General features: G+C 39.6%; 1 protein-coding gene across 3 annotated transcripts in view; it reads left to right on the top strand.

Moving 5' to 3' along the window:
* Positions 1-21,692, top strand: part of TWSG1 (twisted gastrulation BMP signaling modulator 1) — a 46,271-nt gene extending 24,579 nt beyond the window's left edge. For all 3 annotated transcript variants that reach the window (XM_050942195.1, XM_050942194.1, XM_050942196.1), the window contains exons 3-5: positions 2,449-2,548; positions 6,695-6,961; positions 19,176-21,692. In XM_050942195.1, coding sequence (XP_050798152.1) covers positions 2,449-2,548; positions 6,695-6,961; positions 19,176-19,357 — 549 coding nt within the window. In that variant the 3' untranslated portion in view covers positions 19,358-21,692. The remainder of the gene's footprint in view (positions 1-2,448; positions 2,549-6,694; positions 6,962-19,175) is intronic.
* Positions 21,693-21,929: the final 237 nt, after the last annotated feature.

Genomic DNA, 21,929 nt, shown 5'->3' with positions numbered 1-21,929 from the left:
ATTTTTTAAATTGGCAGTGCTGCTTCAACAAATGGTATTGAGCCCAATACAAAAAGGCACAGAGAAGGATTTCTTTATAGCTTTGCATATGATTTACATTGTTACCTTTATTGATGTTTCTACATTAGTTAATTTCCCAGTGTTCTTACCACAGTGGGTTATAAACTTTGTTGTTCTTAATTCTGTAATACACAAGAAATATAAATAAGCAAACAAAACCCTATGTTCAAAATCTATTCACTAAGTAATTTCACTTATAGGAAATAGAAAGTTAAGAATTATACAGAGTAATTTTCAAATAAGGTCAAAGGGGACTGAACTGGTCTTTGCACTGCATTGGCTCTGCCTCGTACACTGAGGTAGATGGAGCCCATATAGCCAGACCTGGTCTTATATATGTACTCTTTTTTTTTCTTTTTATTTCAGGCCTTCTGCACAATTAAACAGAGTGAAAATCCATTGATGATATGTGCATATTTGCATTTGTGCATTTTGTGTTTTGCTGTGTTAGGAGAAGGGTGGGATGAAAGCGGAGTGTTCTCTATATGTGTATATATATCTCCTTACTATATGTTCCATTCTTTGCATCTGATGAAGTGTGCTGTAGCCTACGAAAGCTTATGTTCGAATAAATGTGTTAGTTTCTAAGGTGCCACAAGTACTCCTGTTTTTTATCTGGGAATCTGAGCCTTAACTTACTGAAGTTCAGGGTGAAGATGCCCCCTATAATAACTGATCCTCCCTTCTTCTCTTCCCCACCCCTTGTGTTTACACCTAACTGTAAATCAATAGTGTATTGAAACTCATCCTTCTGCCGTACCAGAAAATATATACAAGAATACCTTGACCATTGAAAGGATGTGGCAAGCACATCCTTTCCCCACAATATTTTCTTAACAAGATATGTTCAAGTAGCTCTGCAAAAAGGTTTGATGTTTCTTAACGATGACAGGTAAAGAATTTAAAAAATGGTTTCTGCCCTCTCACTGCTTCTTTTAAAAGATAGCAAGAAGGCCCCACAGCTGTTCCAAGCTTGTTTTCTGTGGTGCTCTTTTTTTTTTTAATTTGGTTTAATTTAGTAATTGATATTTCTGATGTTTCTGTCAGTTTTGATTTTCCTGGACTTGTCTTTAGAGGGGCCTAGAGGAGCTTTCTCAACTTTTATTGAAGGAATGGTATTATTGAATTTTTTAACAAAAAGAACTTCCTTCCAAGTTTGTTGAGGTTTGAATTAAAAGCGTTGTTATGAAAAACAAAGTCTTAGACCATCTGAATTAAAGACCTTTCCCCTCTTAGGTGTTCAGCTTTCACCTTGTGCTGTGATCTAATTTGATATGTGTTCTCCAACCAGCCAACCATTCAGTCGTTCAATAAATGCAGATTAGCTTAACCATAGAGTTCTAATGTAAAATAAATAAATGAAATAAGCGGAACACTTTTTATTTTTCCAGGCTTCCTTTATACATCAAAGGTGTTTCCATACTTAGAGACTCTGTAAGCACTTTTTCTTCAGTAGGGCAGCTCAGCCACTGCTCCCAGGCTTAGATGATGTGTCAAAAATCCTGAGTCCTCCCCCCAAAAAAGCACAACCCATTTTTCCTATGTAGGTCACCTTTAACTTTCTATTACAAAAGAAAAAATAATGAATAAAAAATCCTTGTGATAAACTTTAATGTGCTCTTTGACTATTTAAATACTTTATTTCCATAAATTATTCAGCTAAATCATAGTAGCGTGTTTGTGATAGCAAAAATACCACTGCCATCTGTAAAGGGAAGGGACAAGTTATGTCTCTCAGTCATTATCAAAGGCTGGTCTTGACCACGTAGCTGTCTTTTCTCTGTCTAACAAACAATATTGCTCTTAAAAATAGCATGCAGGACAACAGAGAGATATTTCTAAGAGTTTATTAAAATATGGTGACGATCTAGTGACCTTTTTCAAATATCAAATATTGTATAAGAAAACTTAGAAGCTGTTCACAAATCTTGGATTCAAGTGATTGCACCAAATGTGTTGCTATCAGAATCCATGGATGACGCATCTGTGTGAACATTTCATAGGTTTATGAATATGCATATATTGCCTATATTTGTTTGTTTTTTGAGAGAAGTTACGTTTTAGAAACCACACATTTCTATTTTGAAAAGAGAAAATGTCTTAGAACACCATGCCCAGGATGCAAAAATATTCACTTAGCTCTGCAGAGTTTGTAAATCCAGGTGTTCATGGGAGAAATGGTAGGTACATTCTCTCCTACATGTAATGATTTTGTTTTAAATACTCAGTATCCCAGTTGCTGATAAAAAATGACCTTAAAGAAACCTAAAATAGTAAATATATTCCTTTGTAAATGCAAAGAAATAATGCTTGCTAGATGAAGAATTGTCATAACTTATTAGTATTCTACATCTCAGAAAGCTCCAACATAATATGTTGTGTTTTCAGGAGCTGTGTCAATGCCGACCTGGTGAAGGAAACTGTTCTTGTTGCAAAGAGTGCATGCTTTGTCTAGGCACACTTTGGGATGAGTGCTGTGATTGTGTTGGTAAGTTCATTATTTATTACCTACTGCTACTGCTCATTGCATCATCTCTGTAATTAGATTGTAAATTCTTCAAGGCAGGATCTATATTAAATATTTTAATAAATAGCACACTAGGGGAGCAGAATAGCTAATGATAAGCAAATAGATATTACTGGGTCGCTTGATTATATTATCTGTGATATTCCTGATTTTGTTAAATTAATGTCATGGTAACTGATTTGCTAATTCTGTTTTAGATTATGGACAACCCCTTGATTTGTCATGTGAGAGGAACTTAATACACTAACAGTGTTCAATTATCACATTTTGTGATCCAGTGGAAGTACTAACTACAAAGTGCCGTTAGAAATATCATACAACCAGGGGAGCTTAAGGCTTGCTGTCTTGTGAACCCTGAGAGCTAGAAACAAATAGTCAGAAACTTTACCAGATGCCTGCTAGTCAGAAGAGTAAACTTACTATCCAGAAATTGGTATGGAAGATGAGGGTGAGTGTTCCACCAGTAAGACTGGGGTGGATAAAGCCCTGACAAGAAGCCCAGTGCTAGGAACTAAGGCTTCTACTAGTGAGCGCTATCCCTGGACCCTGCTTAGGGATTCCATCTTCTGTATTAGCCACATGCTTATAGGTGTCTGATATATTAGAAGTTTCAACCCTCCTCTGGATGCTGGAAAGGAAAATGAGTTTCCTTTCTTTTCTCTCAAGATCCTCCTGGCTGCTGTGGGAGGGGCAACGGGTCCATTGTTCTACCTTCCTCACAGCTTCTTTTTGATTGGTCCTCCCCTCTGTTGAAGATAATGAATAGCTACAGTGCCTCCCTCCTCTACTGCTGCTCATAGCTTCCCAAGCAATAGCATGAAATGGGCACGATTGTTGGTTGTTCTGCTCTGTCATTCGGTTCTGACTGCCCACTTTGAAACTGGCCAATTCGCTATCAAAACTCCACTTTGCTTGTAGTTTTGCCAAGTATCAGCAACAGCAGAGGCGCTGCAGTTGTTGATCGGCAGATTCAAAAAGAGAACTATACCTAGACTTAAACTAGATTCATAGTTGGAAGATTATTTTTGCAACCATGGGATAGAAATTTAACTTTTTAAATGAAAGGTTTGCAGAAATTGATGGCTGAGGCACCCATGCTCAGCAGGGGATGCTCTCAACTCAACATGAGTGTTGAGTCCTGCAAATGCTGCTGAACAGTTGTAATGCTTAGCTTTCCAGGGGCATAAAGAATTTCCAGCTCCAGGAGGCCACATGAATTTGGAACTGAAAACCACATTACTAGTAATGATTGAATTCGTATTTGGCTTTTTTCCATTGTGACTTTTGTCCTTACTTTTAGTGGGCTTTTCAATATATAAACTTAATTTTTTTAAATTCTCAGGGACTAATAAGAATTTTTATTTCTAGTTGCAATGGCAAGCCCAAATAATATTCAGATCTTATATGAAAACTGTATGGGGGAGTGGGGGAGACACTTGTTGCCTATGTGAAGTGTGAGAATAGTAAAGCATGTTCCTGTGTCATGTTCAGCCTTGGAAAGTCCATTCATCTGGGGAGGTAGGATGATTTAGTGGGTCTGTGTTTGGTGCCTTCTGCAAGATGTAAGTTTTAAAATAAAATAAAAAATACATCCAGCCCTTATGGTTGTGGAGAAAAGCTTCCAACAAAAACTAAACAGATGCAACAGCAGCACAAGAAAGATTAGTGTTTCACGGATTGCTGCCCTGCAGCAGCTGCAGGAGTGGAATTAAAAAGTTTTTGATCAATTTCACTGGTGCTATTTAGAATTCTCTTGATAGCTTCAGATTGTCCTCAGTTGAATTTATTTCATGCTGCTGTTTGGGTGAGCTCTGAGCAGCAATAGAGGTAGCTCCTAGAGCTAATGACTGTGGAGAGCAAGGACTCAAAAGAAATTTATTACAAAATGGAAGCTGGGATAGTGATGAAGCAGCATGGATCCCTACCACCCTTGCAGCAGTTGGGAGTCAGGGAACAGTGAGGGAGAGGGAGTGTCTGTGGCTCATAGAAGAGCAATCAAGAGCTTCACTTTTTTCAGATACCTACTATCTGGATGCTACAAAATGGGGAGTCCACAAGCAGGGTCCAGGGAGAGCACATTGGTAGGAATTTAAACACCCTTCCCTTTCTCATCTGCTAATAAAAGGAAGGACACTGGGTCCCCTTGTTATAGTTTGTCTTCTGGCCTTTAGCTTAGCTTTAGCTTTAGAATCTCCTGTGCCTAATGGCACATGTGGCAACCCATTTTTCCCACTGCTGTCTGTCCAGAGCGAGATGTTTGACTCTACCGTAAACTGTCTCCATTGTGGCAGCATCTTTTTTTTGATTGTCCTGCAATAGGTCATTCTTTGTCCTCCACCTCTTCTTTTCCCTCCAAGATGTACCTTGTGCTTCTGCTACAACATAGCCTGATGAGGTGGCCAAACCACTGTCGCCATTTCTGTCTGAGTACTGAGTCCTCATTCTGCTGACCTGTGTGGTGCAACACTTCGACATTGGTTACACAATCTCTCCAATGAACTTTCTGTTGTGTATTTCTACCATCTGCTGTGTTTCTGAGGCATACAGTACTGTTGTGAGGACAATTGCGTTGTACAATCTCATGTTAGTGTGTACATTTTTCATCTTACTCTGACAGATGTTTGACAAATGGGAAAAAGATCCACTGACTTTGCCAGTTCTTACCTGCACTTCTTAATGAGCTGTCCATTAGAAGATATTGTACTTCAAAAATAGATGAAGTTGTGAACTCTTTCATACTCTTCTACTCCAATCACACATCAATTAGTGTTGGCAGCATTTCCTTCTCTTTCCATGATCTTGGTCTTCTGCGTACTAATACAAAGTCCCACTTTGGCCACTTCTGCTTTTATGCTCACAGAGAGTCTTTTCATTCCATCCAAGCTGGTATCTAAGTCTCGCAGCTTATCTCTTGCACAAACAATAAGAGTACACTAGGCAGCAGCCATTCCTGTTCTCATCCCAAAGTCTGTGACCATGAAGAAGGGAAGTGGGGATAGTACACAACCTTGCAGGTAGCAGTCTTAAATCATTCCCTGTCACTGATCCGTGTGCTGATGCAGCATGCAGATTCGTCATACAAAGTGTATTTCACATTAACAGTGTTTGCTGGAATTCCATAGTGTCTCAGGATCTTCCAGAGTTCTTTTCTGTGAACCCTATCAAACACCTTCATAAAGTCAAGGAAGTTCTGGCCATTAGGTGTCTGGCAATGTTTTCAAGCTCTGTATATGAATTATTACTAATATAAATGGGGGTGGTTAAAGTTGAGGGTGTGGGAGAGAGCATAAGTATGGTATTGAGAGACTGGGGAAGTGGTAGGAGTGAAAGATAGAAAATATAGAGGCAGAGCCAGAGAACACAGTGCAAATAAAAAGAGAGATGAGCAGGTGTAGGGGAAGAAAGAAAAGAGGAAAATGACTGGAAAGTACTGAGGAAGAGGTACACTATGATCTCGACTAGAAAAGAAAGACATGGAGTAAAGATGAAACAAAAGCAAGAGAGAGAACTACATAAAATGTTGCCATGAATATTGTATTAATTGTAATATACAGTAAACAATTATGTGTTCCTTTCATTTCCAGGAGGCCTGGTTTTAGGGGAGTGGCATTATAGGTATTTTTCACCCTGGCTCTTAGGTTTTGGATAAACTTTTCAAGTCCTAATCATACTAAATGTAAACAAATATCTGTTTTCTTTCAGATGCTGGTAGTGTAGTATTTTTGTTCAACGAAAGAAACAGCTTCAGATGAACTTTTCATACTCTAAACAATAACAGTAATGGAGAAAGGGAAGCAGAGTGCTGTGCACAAAAGTTCTTATGGTGTCTTCATTTATGTACTTCAGTGTCGCAAGGCATCTCGCTTAAAACTTTAGTGCATCACTGCAAAGATCTTAAACCCAATGGGTGAAATACTGTCCCTAATGAAGTGTATGGAAGTTTTTTCACTGATACCATTGGGGGTCAGGATTTCTCTCTCTCTCTCTCACACACTTTTTTTTTTTGTTTTTGCAAAAATTAATTTTATTTCTATGTGCTGCCCTTCCTGGCAGTGGACGTGAGACAGTATTATGACTTTTCATTTTACACTTTTCATTCCTCTGCAGGTATGTGCAATCCTCGTAACTACAGTGACACCCCTCCAACTTCCAAGAGCACTGTAGAGGAGCTGCATGAACCAATCCCTTCCCTCTTCCGGGCACTCACAGAAGGGGATACTCAGCTGAACTGGAATATTGTTTCCTTCCCAGTTGCAGAAGAACTGTCACATCATGAGAATCTAGTGTCATTTTTAGAAACAGTTAATCAGCCGCAGCACCAGAACGTCTCTGTTCCAAGCAACACTGTCCACACACCATACTCCAGCGACAAAGGTAACAGTAAGTTGTCTAAAGCCTAATTTCTAGTGTTACCTTTGTGAAGGGGCCCTAAAAAGGACAAAAAAAAAAAATTATTAACCATGCTCAAGTGCGCTAGCCTCCTTAAAGTACAAATAGAAGACATGGTCCCTGCCCTGAAGAATTTGGTCTAATTTCTGTCACAGTGTGACAAAGGGGGAGTAACACAACAGCACGGGCAAAGGGAGGAACATATGACAGTCTTGGGGTGGGGGAAATGAACCATAAAACAATTTGTCAGTATGGAATTCCCCCTCCAACATGTGGGGGATTTCATCAGTTCACATCACTCTAGGTGGGATAATGTAAAATGCTGTCAGAAGCTGAAGCATTTGCCTCTTCTGACTCACAGAAAATCAGACTCAGATCAGGAACTACACCTAATCTGTCCCATAGTAATACAAAAGTAGGCTGCAGGAACAGTTTTAAATATGTAGCTTTAAAGAGCTAAAAAGGGAAAATTCAGAGAGCTGCTGTTTTTGCCGCGGGATCTAGAATAGAGGTTAAACTCGTGGCTCCAAGGTGGCATATTTTGAGCCTCTGAGTGACAGAATGATATTCCAGATAATACTGGATTAACTATAGATGTGAGTAAGTGTTATCTCTTTCTTGGCATTGATTCAGGGATGTACGTGATCGGAGTAAGGATGATAAAATATTGATTGCCAAGGGAAAATGATGCCAAATTCAGTTGTAGTGACAATAGTGTGGGGCTGGGAGACTCCTTTTCTGCCGGTTGATTTTTTTAAACAGAATTTACAGTATTTTCTCTGACACCCTCCCATGAAACTTAGAGAAACTTCTTAAACTGTTCTTTCCTCTTAACGAAATGATTTCGTAACACTTAATTTTTTTAAAACGAGGCATACCATCTGATTTATTAGTCATATCTATAAGCAGTGCTGTGTTTGACTGTTGGTAACTATGTACTGTTCTTCCTGTGCTGGCTCTTTTATTTAACTCATGAAAGGAATACAATTGATAGAGACCTATTGCATTTCCATATAAGTGTGAACCTCTGACCTAGTTTTGTTTCTATACAAAACTGTTCTTCGTTAAATGGAACTCAGAGGGAGCCTTTTCTAATTTCCTTTGATTTTAAGGAACATTAAGAAAATAAATTAATTCCAGCTGCAGGAAACCATATGGTCACAAAACATCTAGTTCATATCTGTGTTTGACATTATTAAAATATTTGCTTTCTGGTATTAGAATAATGAAAGTAACAATGTTAAATAGTAAGCTGCAGAAAGCCATATGTGCACACAGTACAGTATTTAAAGATGTGAATTATACAGTAGAACCTCCGAGTTACGAACACCTCAGGAATGAAAGTTGTTCGTAACTCTGAAATGTTTGTAACTCTGAACAAAACATTATGGTTGTTCTTTCAAAAGTTTACAACTGAACATTGACTTAATACAGCTTTGAAACTTTACTATGCAGAAGAAAAGTGCCGCTTTTAACCATCTTAATTTAAATGAAACAAGCACAGAAAGTTTTCTTACCTTGTGAAATCTCTTTTTAAACTTTTCCTTTATTTTTTAGTAGTTTATATTTAACACAGTACTGTACTGTGTTTGTGCTTTTTTTTCTTTTCTTTTTTTTTTCCTCTCTGCTGCTGCTTGATTGCATATTTCCTGCTCCATTTGAGGTATGTGGTTGACCAGTCAGTTTGTAACTCTGATGTTCGTAACTCTGGAAGGATTTGTCAATTTTACTTGCTGCCTTTTTGGATGAAAAGTTGGAGTTTTGGGGTGGTGGGAAATTTTCTCAAGACTTTATGAAAAGGGCTACCTGTTCTAATAACAATTTGTATTTTATTCATAGTGGGAAAGGTCCCAAATCCAGGTGTTTTTTTGTCTATTTCATGAGACTGCCTGTTCCATAAGCCACATTGTATTCAATATTAGGTTCAAAGATCATACATATTACTGTTAAATTCCAAGAATGACAATTGAGTTAAACTTAGAAATAGATACTCAGTGCCCTTGATTAACTGGCTATGGTAGGAATTCAGCACAGAAATAAAAGTGAACTTTTTATTGTTAAGAAACTTGAGCAGATCTAATCCTTTTCAGATCTTCAGTGATTGTAGATGGGGAAGGTGTAAAATTGCTTCCAATATCATGTACTTGGAGGAGGAATAGAAACTGCTGGGCAGTATGGACATACAGATAATATGCTCAATCACAGTGTATGTAACTTGTGCAGGAAGGCTTTTGTACAGCTTGTGTAAGCACAAGTACTACAAAATACATGTACAGATAAGTAGGACAGTGCATAGGCTAACCAACAGCCTGTATTGTTTCAAGCTAAAACATCTACAAGAAAAATGCTCTGCTAGAAATACCAGCGTATCCTACAGTCAGCGGTGCTCTTCAGTCTACTGAACCTATGGAATCCCTTAAAGCCCTGCACATCTAGAGCCCTGGATGCCGAACATCCATCAGGTCCACTAGTAGTGCTGCTAACAATTGAATGGGGCTACTAGAAAGCCACTTGGGCTTTTTGCATGCTGTGGTTCCTCTCTGCTCAGTTTGTCTTCCTTCTGTGGACACCTGCCATTCTGGCACTAGCATTGCATGCTAAGAGGGTATGGCCCAGATATCCTCTTTCTGCCTATGGCTCTTATTTGTTGCCCATAAGGAGTAATACTGGTTTCCATATGCCCCCTCTGCTTTTTCCCTAGCTTTGGTCCTGGGGGGTGTTGTCAATAACTAGAGGTTTGAAAGAGGGGATTGTCAGAGGTGGATGGGACCCAGCTTATTGTATGTTATTTTGTATAGGGTCTCACAAAACTTGGAATAGGCCCTGCCTAAAAACTACACTTGCCATGTTCTGCCACAGCCTCTCTGACTGCTTTGATTCCATACATTGCTTATGCAGAGATTGAAACTAAACTTGTCTGAGGTGTTGGACTTACTATTTTCAGTTCTAGATGAGTATCTGAAAAAGTATCGCTAGCCCAAGGGACCACTGAGAGTTGTAATGACAGATACTTCATGAACCACTGGGGCTAGAAAGGACTGCTTTATATCACTGGAAAGCTGAAACTTCCCTTGGTACAAAGCATTCCTTTCTAGCCCTGGCACATTGCGAGCTATTGGAGCTTAAAAATCGCATTCTGTACCATGCTGCTGATTTCCTCACCCCCAACTTGACTCTGACACTTTAGATATTATTTTGAACTTCTGGAACTAGTGGTAATTGTTCATACCAAGGGCTGTCAACTCTTGAGTCACAACTTCAGGCTGTTTTTCTGGGAATCACATTTTTTGTTCTACATATTTAGCTTAAACTCCTTTTTGGTGGCCTCAGAGCTCAGAACTTGCAGTTCAGTACCTTTTAAAATGAACTTAATTGTCACAGGTGATGACAGAATCTTGTCAGTGGGAGGAAGGATAGCAGAGTATCTTTTGGCAGCTGATGAAACAAAATCCATAGTGCAGGGAAGGGTGTCTACATTAACCATTGGTTACTTTCTGGATGGGCTCTGAATTCACCCTCTTCTGGAGCCTCAACCAAGGAAGAGAGTTTGTCACCAACTGTGTATCTAGCTTACTGGATACAGCAGGTGGATGTTGAAATGGGTCTCTCTTTTATCATCCGTAATTACCAGAAAATTGTATACTGGTTTATTTTGATAATATATTTACTTCTTTTGTTAAGTTCTTTGATCTACTGATGAAAAGCACTGTATATGACCACCTAATTATTTTCTCTTACGAGAAATGTATTGTGTCTTTTTCATTTGTTGGCAATGCTGTAAATATAGTTTGGCTTGGAGAGGATCAGAAAAATTTTTCATCTCATAGATTAGATTTTAAAGACAAATATTGCACATCAGACATGGTGTGCTCTGAACTTGTGACTTCCCTGCAGTGTAGTTCTTTTATAATTATTGTTTGCACTGGAAAACGAAGATTATAACAACATGCTGGTGGAGGCATGAGGCTGTCTTGTTTTGATTACTTTGAATTCAGTCTTTGTTGTACATTATTCTCTCTGCTACACAAACCTCCCTTTAGTCTGAAATTTAAAAAAAAAAATCTTCATTTTCTGAGATAATGAGTTATCTGCAGTGTTTTCTTCACCTGACAACTCTCTCTTCCACATTCCTTTTTTCACATACCTGAAAACTGTCAAAATGCTAATGAAAGAACTGTTACTGAAATAAGTAACATTCTTTTATCTACAGAGAGACAGTCAAGTGAATGTTTTACATGATTGGTTCTTGAAACTGATAACAGTTAAATAGATTTTCCAGAATACATTGTGAACCTGTAGGTGTAACTTTTTTTACATGGACTCATTTCACCAGTCCAAGAAATAATCATTTTAGATAAGGGCTCCTGAACTTGCTAGAAGCAGCAGATGGAATTCCATTGCCTGTCATATGTGAACAAAGATTTGTTCTTAGACTGCTGGATGAGAGAAAGTCAATGATGTAGCAGAAACAGTGTGCTTGCTTTGTTCTTTTTTCTGCATCAGACAACTTGTTTTGTTTCTTTATTCTATTGTTATGAGAGATTTTCAAATGCAGAGGAGAGGGGAGGATCCCAGTATGTATTCACAGATGATTTGGTCTCCTTGGAGGAAGGAATTGGCGACTAGGACTATTAAAAGCCAACTCAAACAAAAAGTTTCCCATTCCTGAGAAATAACTATTTTTGAAATTGTACATGTTGTTAACTGTTAGGTCTCCGTTATCACTCTAAGTATAAATCTGCAATGTCAAGGTAAGGAGGAAAACAAGTCCAACTCCATCATTTGTAGGGGTGCTATATCTTGATTGTAGTAAAGCTTTTGACAGTCTCACATGACATTCTCATGAACAAATTAGGGAAATGTGGTCTAGAGATTAAATTACTATAAAAGATGGGCGCAAAACTAGTTGAAAGACTGAGTTGTCTTTGTTTGTTGTCAAATTGGGAGGGTGTATCTGGTGGGGTCCTATAGAGGTCTGTCCCGGACCCAGTTTTATTAAATATTTTTATAGTGACTTGGATAATGGAGTGGAGAAGATGCTCATAAAATTTTTAGTTGACACCAACCTGGGAGGGATTGCAATCACTTTGGAGGACAAGATTCGAATTCAAAAGGACCTTGAAAAGTTGAAGAATTGATCCAAAATCAACAAGATGAAATTTAGTAAAGACCAACACAAAATACTACACTTAGGAAGGAAAAATCAGACGTACAGCTTCAAAGCGAGGTATAACTTGCTAGGCAGCAGAACTGCAGAAAAGGATCTGGAGTTATAGTGGATCACAAAATGAATATTGCAGCAATGTGATGCAGTTACAAAAAAGGCTAATATCATTCTGGCCTGTATTACAGCAGTATCATCTGTAAGACACAGGAGGTAATTTCCCCACTCTGTTTAGTACTGGGGAGACCTCCACTGGAATACTGTGTCAAGTTCTGGATGCTATGCTTTAGGAAGAATGTGGACAAGAGTCCAGAGGAGAACAACAAAAATGATAAGTGTTTAGAAAAACCTTTTATCACTGAGGAAAAGTTAATAAAAATCGGGCATGTTTAGTCTTGTGGGAAGAAAACTGCGCAGGGACCTGATAAATCATCAAATATGTTAACGGCTGTTATAAAGAGGATAGCGATCAATTTTTCTCCATTTCCACTAAAGGTAGGAAAAGAAGTAATGGGCTTAATCTGCAGCAAAGATGATTTAGGTTAGATATTAGGAAAATCTTTCTAACTATAAGGATAGCTAAGATCTGGCATGTGCTTCAAAGAGTGGTTGTAGAATCCCCATGATTGGAGGTTTTAAGAACATGTTGGACAAACACTAGTGAGGGTATACTTGGTCCTGCATCAGCACAAAGGGATGGCCTAATGACCTCTCAAGCCCTATGTTTCAGTGATTCTGTGATTTGATATGGATTAAGGATGGTGTCAATAGAGCTTCCATAACTTGTAAAAATTGGCTTTTTCTTAATAGTTCATAATAAATCACTGGCAAATGGGAAACTGAAGTCTGTATCCTGGAAACAAAGATCTTTCCTCTCTAGTGTGCATGTTGGTTTGTTAGTGTAGTTATTCAAAAGTGCTGGGCTTCTGGTTGCTTTTTCCCCCCAAGAGACGTGACCTTTGTTTTTGGAGTAGGGAGAAATGTGTGATTATATTAAGAATTATGGGGACTTTAGCAAACAAATCTATAAAATGTATGCAGTGGTGTTGTGACTGTGTCGGTCCCAAAACATTAGAGAGACATGGTGGGTGAGGCATTATCTTTTACTGGACCAACTTCTGTTGGTGAGAGAGACAGGCTTTTGAGCTTACATAGAGCTCTTCTTCTGGTCTGGGAAACATACTGAGAGTGTCACATTTAAATACAAGATGGAACAGATTGTTTAGCATAAGCAGTTAACACATATTTCAAGGGATCATTCAAGGTGAAGTGGCCCATTAACTAAGTAAAGTCACTACAGTCTCAAAATGAACTCACACAGGAAAATGATTAAAAATAAAAGCACCCTATCACTTGTAGGTGAACACTTTTCACAAAGCGATCACTCTGTGGCTTGGTCTACACTACATACTTACTTTGGTATAACTGTATTGCTCGGGGGTGTGGATTTTTCACACCCTCAAGCAACGTATAGTTATACTGACCATAATCCCATGTGTAGACAGCACTATGTCAGCGGGAGATCTTCTCCCGCTGACTTAGCTGCTGCATCTCATGGATGTAGAGTTATTAAGGATGTAGAGCTCTCTCCCGTCGTCTTAGAGCAGGGAAAGGCAACCTGTGACACGTGTGCCGAAGGCGACAGGCAAGGTGATTTTCAGTGGCACTCACACTGCCCGGGTCCTGGCCACTGGTCCAGGGGGCTCTGCATTTTAATTTAATTTTAAATGAAGCTTCTTAAACATTTTAAAAACCTTATTTGCTTTACATACAACAGTTTAGTTATATATTACAGACTTACAGAGAGAGACCTTCTTAAAATGTTATAATGTGTTGCTGGCACGCAAAACCTTAAATCAGAGTGAATAAATGAAGACTCGGCACACCACTTCTGAAAGGTTGCTGACCCCTGGCTTAGAGCATCTTCACCAGACGCACTACAGTGGCACAGCTGCATCAGTACAGCTGTGCGAATGTAAATTTGTAGTGTAGACCTCTGATCTGCCCTATTAGTTCTCATCCTCAAAGGAAACGTGCAAAACTCTTTCAAAAGACAAGCCTGGAAGTTTAAATTCATAACTTTGCTAGACACTAAAATCATGGACTGAATAGAGACACTGGATTTATGGCTTATTACAACAATCTGTAACCCATTAACAATCCCTGAAGTTGCACCCCCTTCTTTTTCCCACTATGACTTGTGGGGTGTTAACCAACCACTTCACCTTGAATGGTCCCTTGAAATATATGTTAACTATTTATGCTAAACAGTCTATTCCACCTTATGTTTAGCCGTGACACTGAATGTTTCCCAGAACTGAAGAAGAGCTCGAAAGCTTGTCTCACTCACAGAAGGTGATCCAATAAAAATATGTATAAAATAGTAGCTTAGCATTTGGGATGCCTCTTTAATCCATCACTTCCTTTTTTTTCTTTAATTGGCATGTGCCTTTACACATTGCCCAACATTTTTTAATACTACAGATGATTTGCTGACTAGGAACGGGCTGTTCCCCATTCATTGATCTCCTACTTGTATTTAACTCAGTCTTGCAATTAGACTGAGCTGGAAACCTCAGTCTAATTCAGGGGTCGGCAACCTTTCAGCAGCAGTGTGCCGAGTCTTCATTTATACACTCTAATTTAAGGCTTCGCGTGCCAGTAATACATTTGAACATTTTTTAGAAGATCTCTCTAGAAGTCTATAATATATAACCACACTACTGTTATATGTAAAGTAAACAAGGTTTTCAAAATGTTTCAGAAGCTTTATTTAAAATTAAATTAAAATGCAGATCTTATTAGTTAAGTGTGATCCTTGCCCTTGCTTTTCCTGGCTGAGTTTTCCAATGTCTGGCACGTATTTGGATACTTCAAGCTGCACACAGGCTTCTGAGCGATCGCTTGTTAACCGGCTCCGAGAGGGACAGAAGACAGATTTCATGTATGAAAATATCTGTTCACACAGGTATGTGGATCCAAATGCTGAAAGCACTGCAAACGCAATTTTCTTCAAACAGTTAAATTTCACTGGCAGGGATGTCCACCAGGTCAGAACAGAAGCCCCATGATCTCTCTTGGTGGCTTCAGGTGAGTTCTGCAGATCCACAAACTTTGATGTCCACAATTCTGAGCTTTTTAACTGAATGAGTTGCATTTCAAAATCTTCAACACCCATTCACTGAAACACAGACAAATCCAAGTCGCTTTCATTGAACTTTTCAGGTTTAATTAGAAAAGAAAGCATTGGGCCAAATTGCTGGAAATCTTGAAATCTGTCAGAAAATTCTGATTCCAGTTCTTGCATGTACTTTCCAATCTCATCGACAGTGACAGTACAACGTGTCGATAGCTCTTTTATGAGTTGGAAATAGCGGAAAGTAGAAGTTTGAATATCCCTGGAAAAAACTGCTAGTTTCACAACAAATGCTTTCCAGGCTTCATAAAGATCCAGAACTGTTTGCCCTGCACCCTGGAGACAGAGGTTTGAGTTCGTTTAGGTGAGCAGTGATATCAGTTAGAAACATGAGCTTACACAGCCATTTGTCGTCATCCAGTTCGGGGTAGTTTTGTTCTTTTTCTGACAAAAAGGCCTTGATTGCATCAAAACAGTTACAAAGCGCACCAAAACCTTGCCACGACTTAGCCACCGAATGTTGCTGTGAAGTGAGATGTTGTTATAAGCACTGTCCATCTCTTCTAGCAGTGCTTGAAATTGTCTGTGAGTCAAAGCAGATCGAGCAACAAGGAAATTCACAATTCGCACCACGGTATTCATCACATTATTAAGCTCTGAATTAGAAATTTTAGTACACAGGTTTTCTTGATGGATGATACAGTGAAATTTGACTGTTGGATGGCCAATTTGATCTTCAAGCAACTTTACAAATCCCTTCTGTTTTCCAACCATGGCAGGAGCACCATCTGTTGTCACACAAAATATTTTTCTGATATCAACTCCTCGTTCTTCAAAATGGTTTACAAAAACTTTCCAGTATATCTTCCCTCTTTGTTGTGCTATGCAGGGGTTTTAGGCAACAAAGTTCCTCTTGGATTTCTTCGGAAGCACAGTATCTTGCCACAACTGCCAAACGTGGAACATTGTTTATATCCACACAGTCTCATCAACTGCAACACTAAACACTGCTGTATCTTTCAATGCAGTCATCTGCTTTTCCTTAATGTTTTCTGCCATTTCACATATGCGTCTCTCAACTGTTCTGGCAGAGATGGGCAGTTCTTTTATTCTAAATATGATTGTATCTTTATTTGGCAAATCATTGAACAAAATCTCCCAACTGCTGAGAAAAACTTATTTTATATATTCCTCATCTGTAAACGGCTTTCTGTTTTTTGCAATGCACTGTGCAATCTTTTAACTTCCTTCTGTAGCTTGATTTTTTACTTACACTTAAGCTTTTAAAAATGCTACTTTGCTTCTCATAGGCTGCTACTGCTTTTTTGATTGATTCAGTCTTGTCTGCTTCGTCAAGAAAAGTTTTCTCGTGCTTCATTTCAAAATGTCGAACACTTGACGTGTGACAAACAACATTTTCATAACAAAAAGCAAAGATAGCACGGTCCTTCTTTTCAATAAACTCAAATGCGTCTGTCCAAGCAGGCTGAAATGGTTGGACATCTAGCTTCACTTTCTTAGGAGCTGCTGTTTTGTCAAATGTTCCCTTCAACTCTCAGTGGGGAAAAAATGGTGATAGAAGGCAGGCACAAGGTCGAACACAGTGTGGTCTGAGATAAGCAATTTTAAGATGAGCTGCACCCCCTCTTCCCTTGTGTGCAAGCCTCACTGTCCCAGGCTGGGAACAGTGGGCCACAGCGGTGAGGCTGCAGAGCAGTGATCCAAGGCCAGGAGAAGAGCCCAGGGTGGCCTGCAGGGACTCCAGGCCAGAAAGCAGGCTGAGCAGTGCTGGAGATCTAGACCGGGCTGGCAGGAGGTCAGCAACTGGAACCCCAGATTGGCAGCTGAGGTGAGTGAGCTGGCCCCGGTAGGGCTGAGCAGGGCCGCAGGCCTGGACCCTGTCTGGACGGGTGCCTGCGCAAGGTAAGTGGGGCTGCCACAGAGGGGACCCCGCCTGGCAAAGGGCCAGCAGCGGGAATCCCAGAGCGCTGCAGGCTGAGCGGCTCAGCCTGCCGCCACTCTGGGGTTTCAGTCGTGGGCTCCTGCCAGGTGGGGTCTCAGCCCCCTGCCAGCCTGGGGTTCCTTCCCCCAGGCTGGAAGTGGGGGCTGAGTGGGGCTGCAGCGGGGGACCCCAGCTCGCAAAGGGCCAGTAGCGGGAATCCCAGAGCGGCTGCAGGCTGAGCGGCTCAGCCAGCCACCACTCTGGGGTTTCGGCCACGGGCTCCTGCCAGCTGGGGTGTCAGACCCTGTCAGCCTGGGGTTCCTTCCCCTATGCCGGCAGTGGGTGCTGAGTGGGACTGGCAGAGGGTCCCCGGCTGGCAGGAGCCGGCAGCAGAAAGCGCCAGAGTGGCGTCGGGCTGAGCCGCTCAGCCCGCCCCACGTGCCATTAAAAATTGGCTCGCGTGCCACAGGTTGCCGATGCCTGGTCTAATTGCTAAGTAGTGTAAGCTTTCACTAGCCCCTGGCACAGGGAAGCCAGAAGAGAGAGTTTGTCAGGGATGCTGCAAAGAGAAGCTTTCAGCTGGGATCAAGATTAACAGATTAAAGGCTAGAGAGAGATGATGTTATGAGCATCCAAGAGGGAAGTTTGGCATATGGGATGGAATTTAAGGTGGCAAATGGGAGAGTTGGAATTGGCATGGGCATCAGCAGGAAGCAATCTAACAATTTCTCAGCTAAAAGCTGGATTGGTAGTCTGTGGTAATAAGATACTGTAGAATAGAGAAACGATGGAACTAATGAAACATGATTATATATATCTCCACTAAATTACTTGCCTTTTTTAATCTGATCTTTGATCTATGTATTATCTGTTTAAATGATAAATCACTGTTAAAGCACCTTGCACACTTGGTATTTCACAAACATTCTATTAAAAATACTTTTAGCTTGCACAGGTAAGCACTCAACTCAGGAAATGCCAAAAATAGGTTTGCATGTGCAATCTTATCTCTGCTCCCTCATGTATGTGGTTGGACTGTAATGGAATCCATGACCGAATTGTCTTTCAAGCAATACAATGTTCCTCATGTTTTCTGTATACTCCTAAATATAAATCTGCAGCATCTTGCAGTACTGTGTCGAGCAGAGTTCATGAAAACCAGGCTTTTTAAAGGGGGTACATTTACACTGCAACTGGGAGGGCACTTCCCAGTGTGAGTAGACAGACAAGCACTAACTTTGCTCGAGTTCCATAGCAAAAATAATGGTGGAGCCAGGGGTAGCACAGGTGGCGGCTCGGACTAGCTGCCTTAGTATGTATCCATAGCGTCCAAGCGGGTCTGTCTACCTGTACTGGCAAGAATGATCCAAGTTGCACTGTAGGCACACCCAAGACATTCGGTGATTGAGGCAAGGGCTCCTGTGTAGCTCTGCCTTATCCACTCTGCATTTTACAATGTGCACCTTGTAATGTGCAAAAAGTGGTATGACCATGTACTTGAGAAATAGTATATGATCATAGAAGTAAAGACTACTGTACTGCCTACAAGGGGGTTGAGAGCCACAATATGAAGAAAGCAACAAAGAGTCCTGTGGCACGTTATAGATTAACAGACATATTGGAGCATAAGCTTTCATGGGTGAATACCCACTGTGTCAGACGCATGCGTATTCAGCCACGAAAGCCTATGCTCCAATACGTCTGTTAGTCTGTAAGGTGCCACAGGACTCTTCGTTGCATTTTACAGATCCAGACTAACACGGCTACCCCTCTGATACTTGACAATATGAAGAAAGTATCCAGGCTGGTAGAGCAGGCCTTATGTTCTCCCCTCTTCTCCTGTCCTCACCCTTCCGTTTCCCCTGTAGCACGTAGTTTGAATGACTTGCCCTCAAACATCTGACAGCTACATACTTAACTAAAGTAACCTTTTAAAATTTTTTCTCCCTTTGTTTAGAAAACATGTGCACTGTGGTCTATTTTGATGACTGCATGTCAATACATCAGTGCAAGATCTCTTGTGAGTCCATGGGAGCATCAAAATACCGGTGGTTTCACAATGCCTGCTGTGAGTGTATTGGGCCAGAATGTATCGACTATGGCAGTAAAACTGTAAAATGTATGAACTGCATGTTTTGAAGCAGAGAAGCTGTATAATAGTAATGTGGAGGCCAAAGCAACGTCTCTTGATTAAAAGGATGGGGATTGGAAGTATTGCATTATGCGATATGTTCTGGGAGCAACTAAACATGAATGATTTGAGAAAAGATGTATACAATTCAAAGCACAGCTGTAATTTTTTTTCTTTTTAAATCCTGTAAACAATGCTAACTGGCGAATGTTTCAACTGTATTGTTTATTTTTCCTTATTCTTAGTCGAGTAGCATAACCATCCTCATGCTTCCTGTCCTGATTGTTTTGCTTTGATCTGAATATATTGCCTATACTCATTTCCAGAATGTAATGTTGTATTTAGCAGTTCAGAATAGTGAAGCCTCAACAAGAGTCTCATTATTTAGAAGTTCCACAAGTGCTCAAATAGATAATGCTCTTCCATGTATGTTTTATAACTCTCCAGTATAAGAGCCATAAGACTCCAGTAGCTTATGGTCTTACACCAGTGGCCCAGACTCCTATTGTGAAAAGGATGTCCTCTCAAAAATAAGAAAACATTTATTTTTCAACTTCAAAACAGGAGCTGTAATAGATAAAATCCCAGCCTCTTAGCAGGGTGTCCCACCCACTACAATACCATGTGTGTGACATCATTCCTCCAGCTGTTATATGTCTCCATTCCTGCAGGCAAGGTATTGCATTTCATAAAGAAATCTTGTTCCCATCAGTGCACTCTTCTTATAAACCAAAATAAAGCTGGTAAGTTTAGTCACGTCCACTTGCTGTCGGACTCATTGTGGGTTGTCTTATCCCTGGAAACTCAGTGCTGTGCTGCACATTTGGAAGGGCGTTGTTATGAACAGAAAAAATAGCATGGGATAAACTGGGAATTAAACTGCATATCCTAATAAGCTCAGCAAGTTTATTTGTTGAGTAGCTGGCAGTTGTCACATTACAACATTTGGTACTGCTCTGTGGAACGCTTATTCTAACTGTTTGGTTTTGCTTTGAGGTTGGGTTTGATTCAGATTTATGATATAAAAGGGCTTAATGGGGAAGTAATTATCCTCTGAGACAAATAAGCATTCTCTGAATATGGAACACGTTGTCCTTTTTGCTGTGTTTTAATATATGGAGCAGTAGGCAACTGCAGATTATAAGACAATTACTATGGTACGATTAGGTTTTTCCTGTGGTGATGCCATAGAAACCACAAGAATAAAGTCTGAGTACATTTGTGATCTCGCCAGAAACTCATGATAGTGTTTATAACAATAACTTTTTTTAAGTTTATTAATGTTTTATATAGATGGATTTGACTATTCCTGTTTCTCCCTCTCGCCTCAACCTCTCTAGGTCAAACTGCCTCCTACCGACGTGTTCCTAAACACCGAGATCAATTACTTTCAACTCTCATTTTATTTGAAAATTGACTTGGGAATTTTTAGTTATCCTGATGCATACAACTCTTCAAATAAAAAAAATCGAAAGATGTCTGCTGTTGTGCAGGACTTAATTTTTTAAACTTTTTTCCAGGTATGGAGGTTTTCCAAGCTGGAGGTTTGCTTAAATTTTTAAACTGGTGGTAAACAAAACTGTTTCCTATTTAAAGTTAGGATTTATGGGAGAAAATTTTGAATTAATGGTTTCATGGCAAAGATCAGCCTAAACTGAAAGAAATTTTATTTGTTCTTCTTTTTATGGTTTGTTCCTTGCATCTTTTGCACTTTTTTTGTGCAAAGAAATTCTTCATTAATTTCTTATAGTGAAGGAGGAGAGAGGATATGCTTATGTTGTGAGTATCTGTATTTTGTGTGCTTGAGGATCATACATTATTTCTGATCAAGATTTAATAAAACATTTTACAAGTGTCCATGCAAATCAGTGACACACTGAAGGCTTTGAGTTATCATATACTGGATTATTTGAAATGTAAAATATTGTGGTTTCAGAATCTTAAGACAAATCAAGGTTGATTGTCTGTCTATTTGGGACCCTGTTGCGTGGATTTATGACATCACCCTTCTTTACATTATGATTTTACTTCAAGATCAAGTAGAAGGGATAGAGAGGTTGTGTGTGGAAGGAGACAGAACGTCTGTTTTAAAGAGTTAAATGTCCATAAAAATCATGGAAAATCACAAAAGGTAATTTTTTGTTTGTGTAATACCTTGAAAAGTTTTTGCTTGTAAAGACAGTCCACTTTAAATTAGGTTTGCTCTATTTTTGTAATATATGATGGTCTCCGGAGAGTCTGCGCTGTAAACTCAGTGCATATGCAAATGATCTGTGGCAACATCAGATGTATTTTCTTATATTTCATTTATTTAAACAAGTATTTTAATAAATAATGAGACATTATTGGGCTGTGTGGTTCTTTTATCACTGCTGCTTCTTCCTAAGCTCTCAGGGCAAAAGTTTTTAAATGGAGTTGAAGTATAAATTTATTTTAGTAATTTCACTAATTTTAATCCTAATACTGTAGTCTCTTTTTGATAACTTTGTTTTTCTGAAGGTGTAGTAACAAAGTGCTTTTTTAGCAGCTTAAATTGTTTTACAGATAAAATTGTAATTTTGCTCTAACTGAATGTATTTA

The sequence above is a fragment of the Gopherus flavomarginatus genome, chromosome 2 (assembly GCF_025201925.1).
Source record: "Gopherus flavomarginatus isolate rGopFla2 chromosome 2, rGopFla2.mat.asm, whole genome shotgun sequence".
NCBI lineage: Eukaryota > Metazoa > Chordata > Testudines > Testudinidae > Gopherus > Gopherus flavomarginatus.
This window is presented reverse-complemented; position numbering and strand designations above follow the sequence as displayed.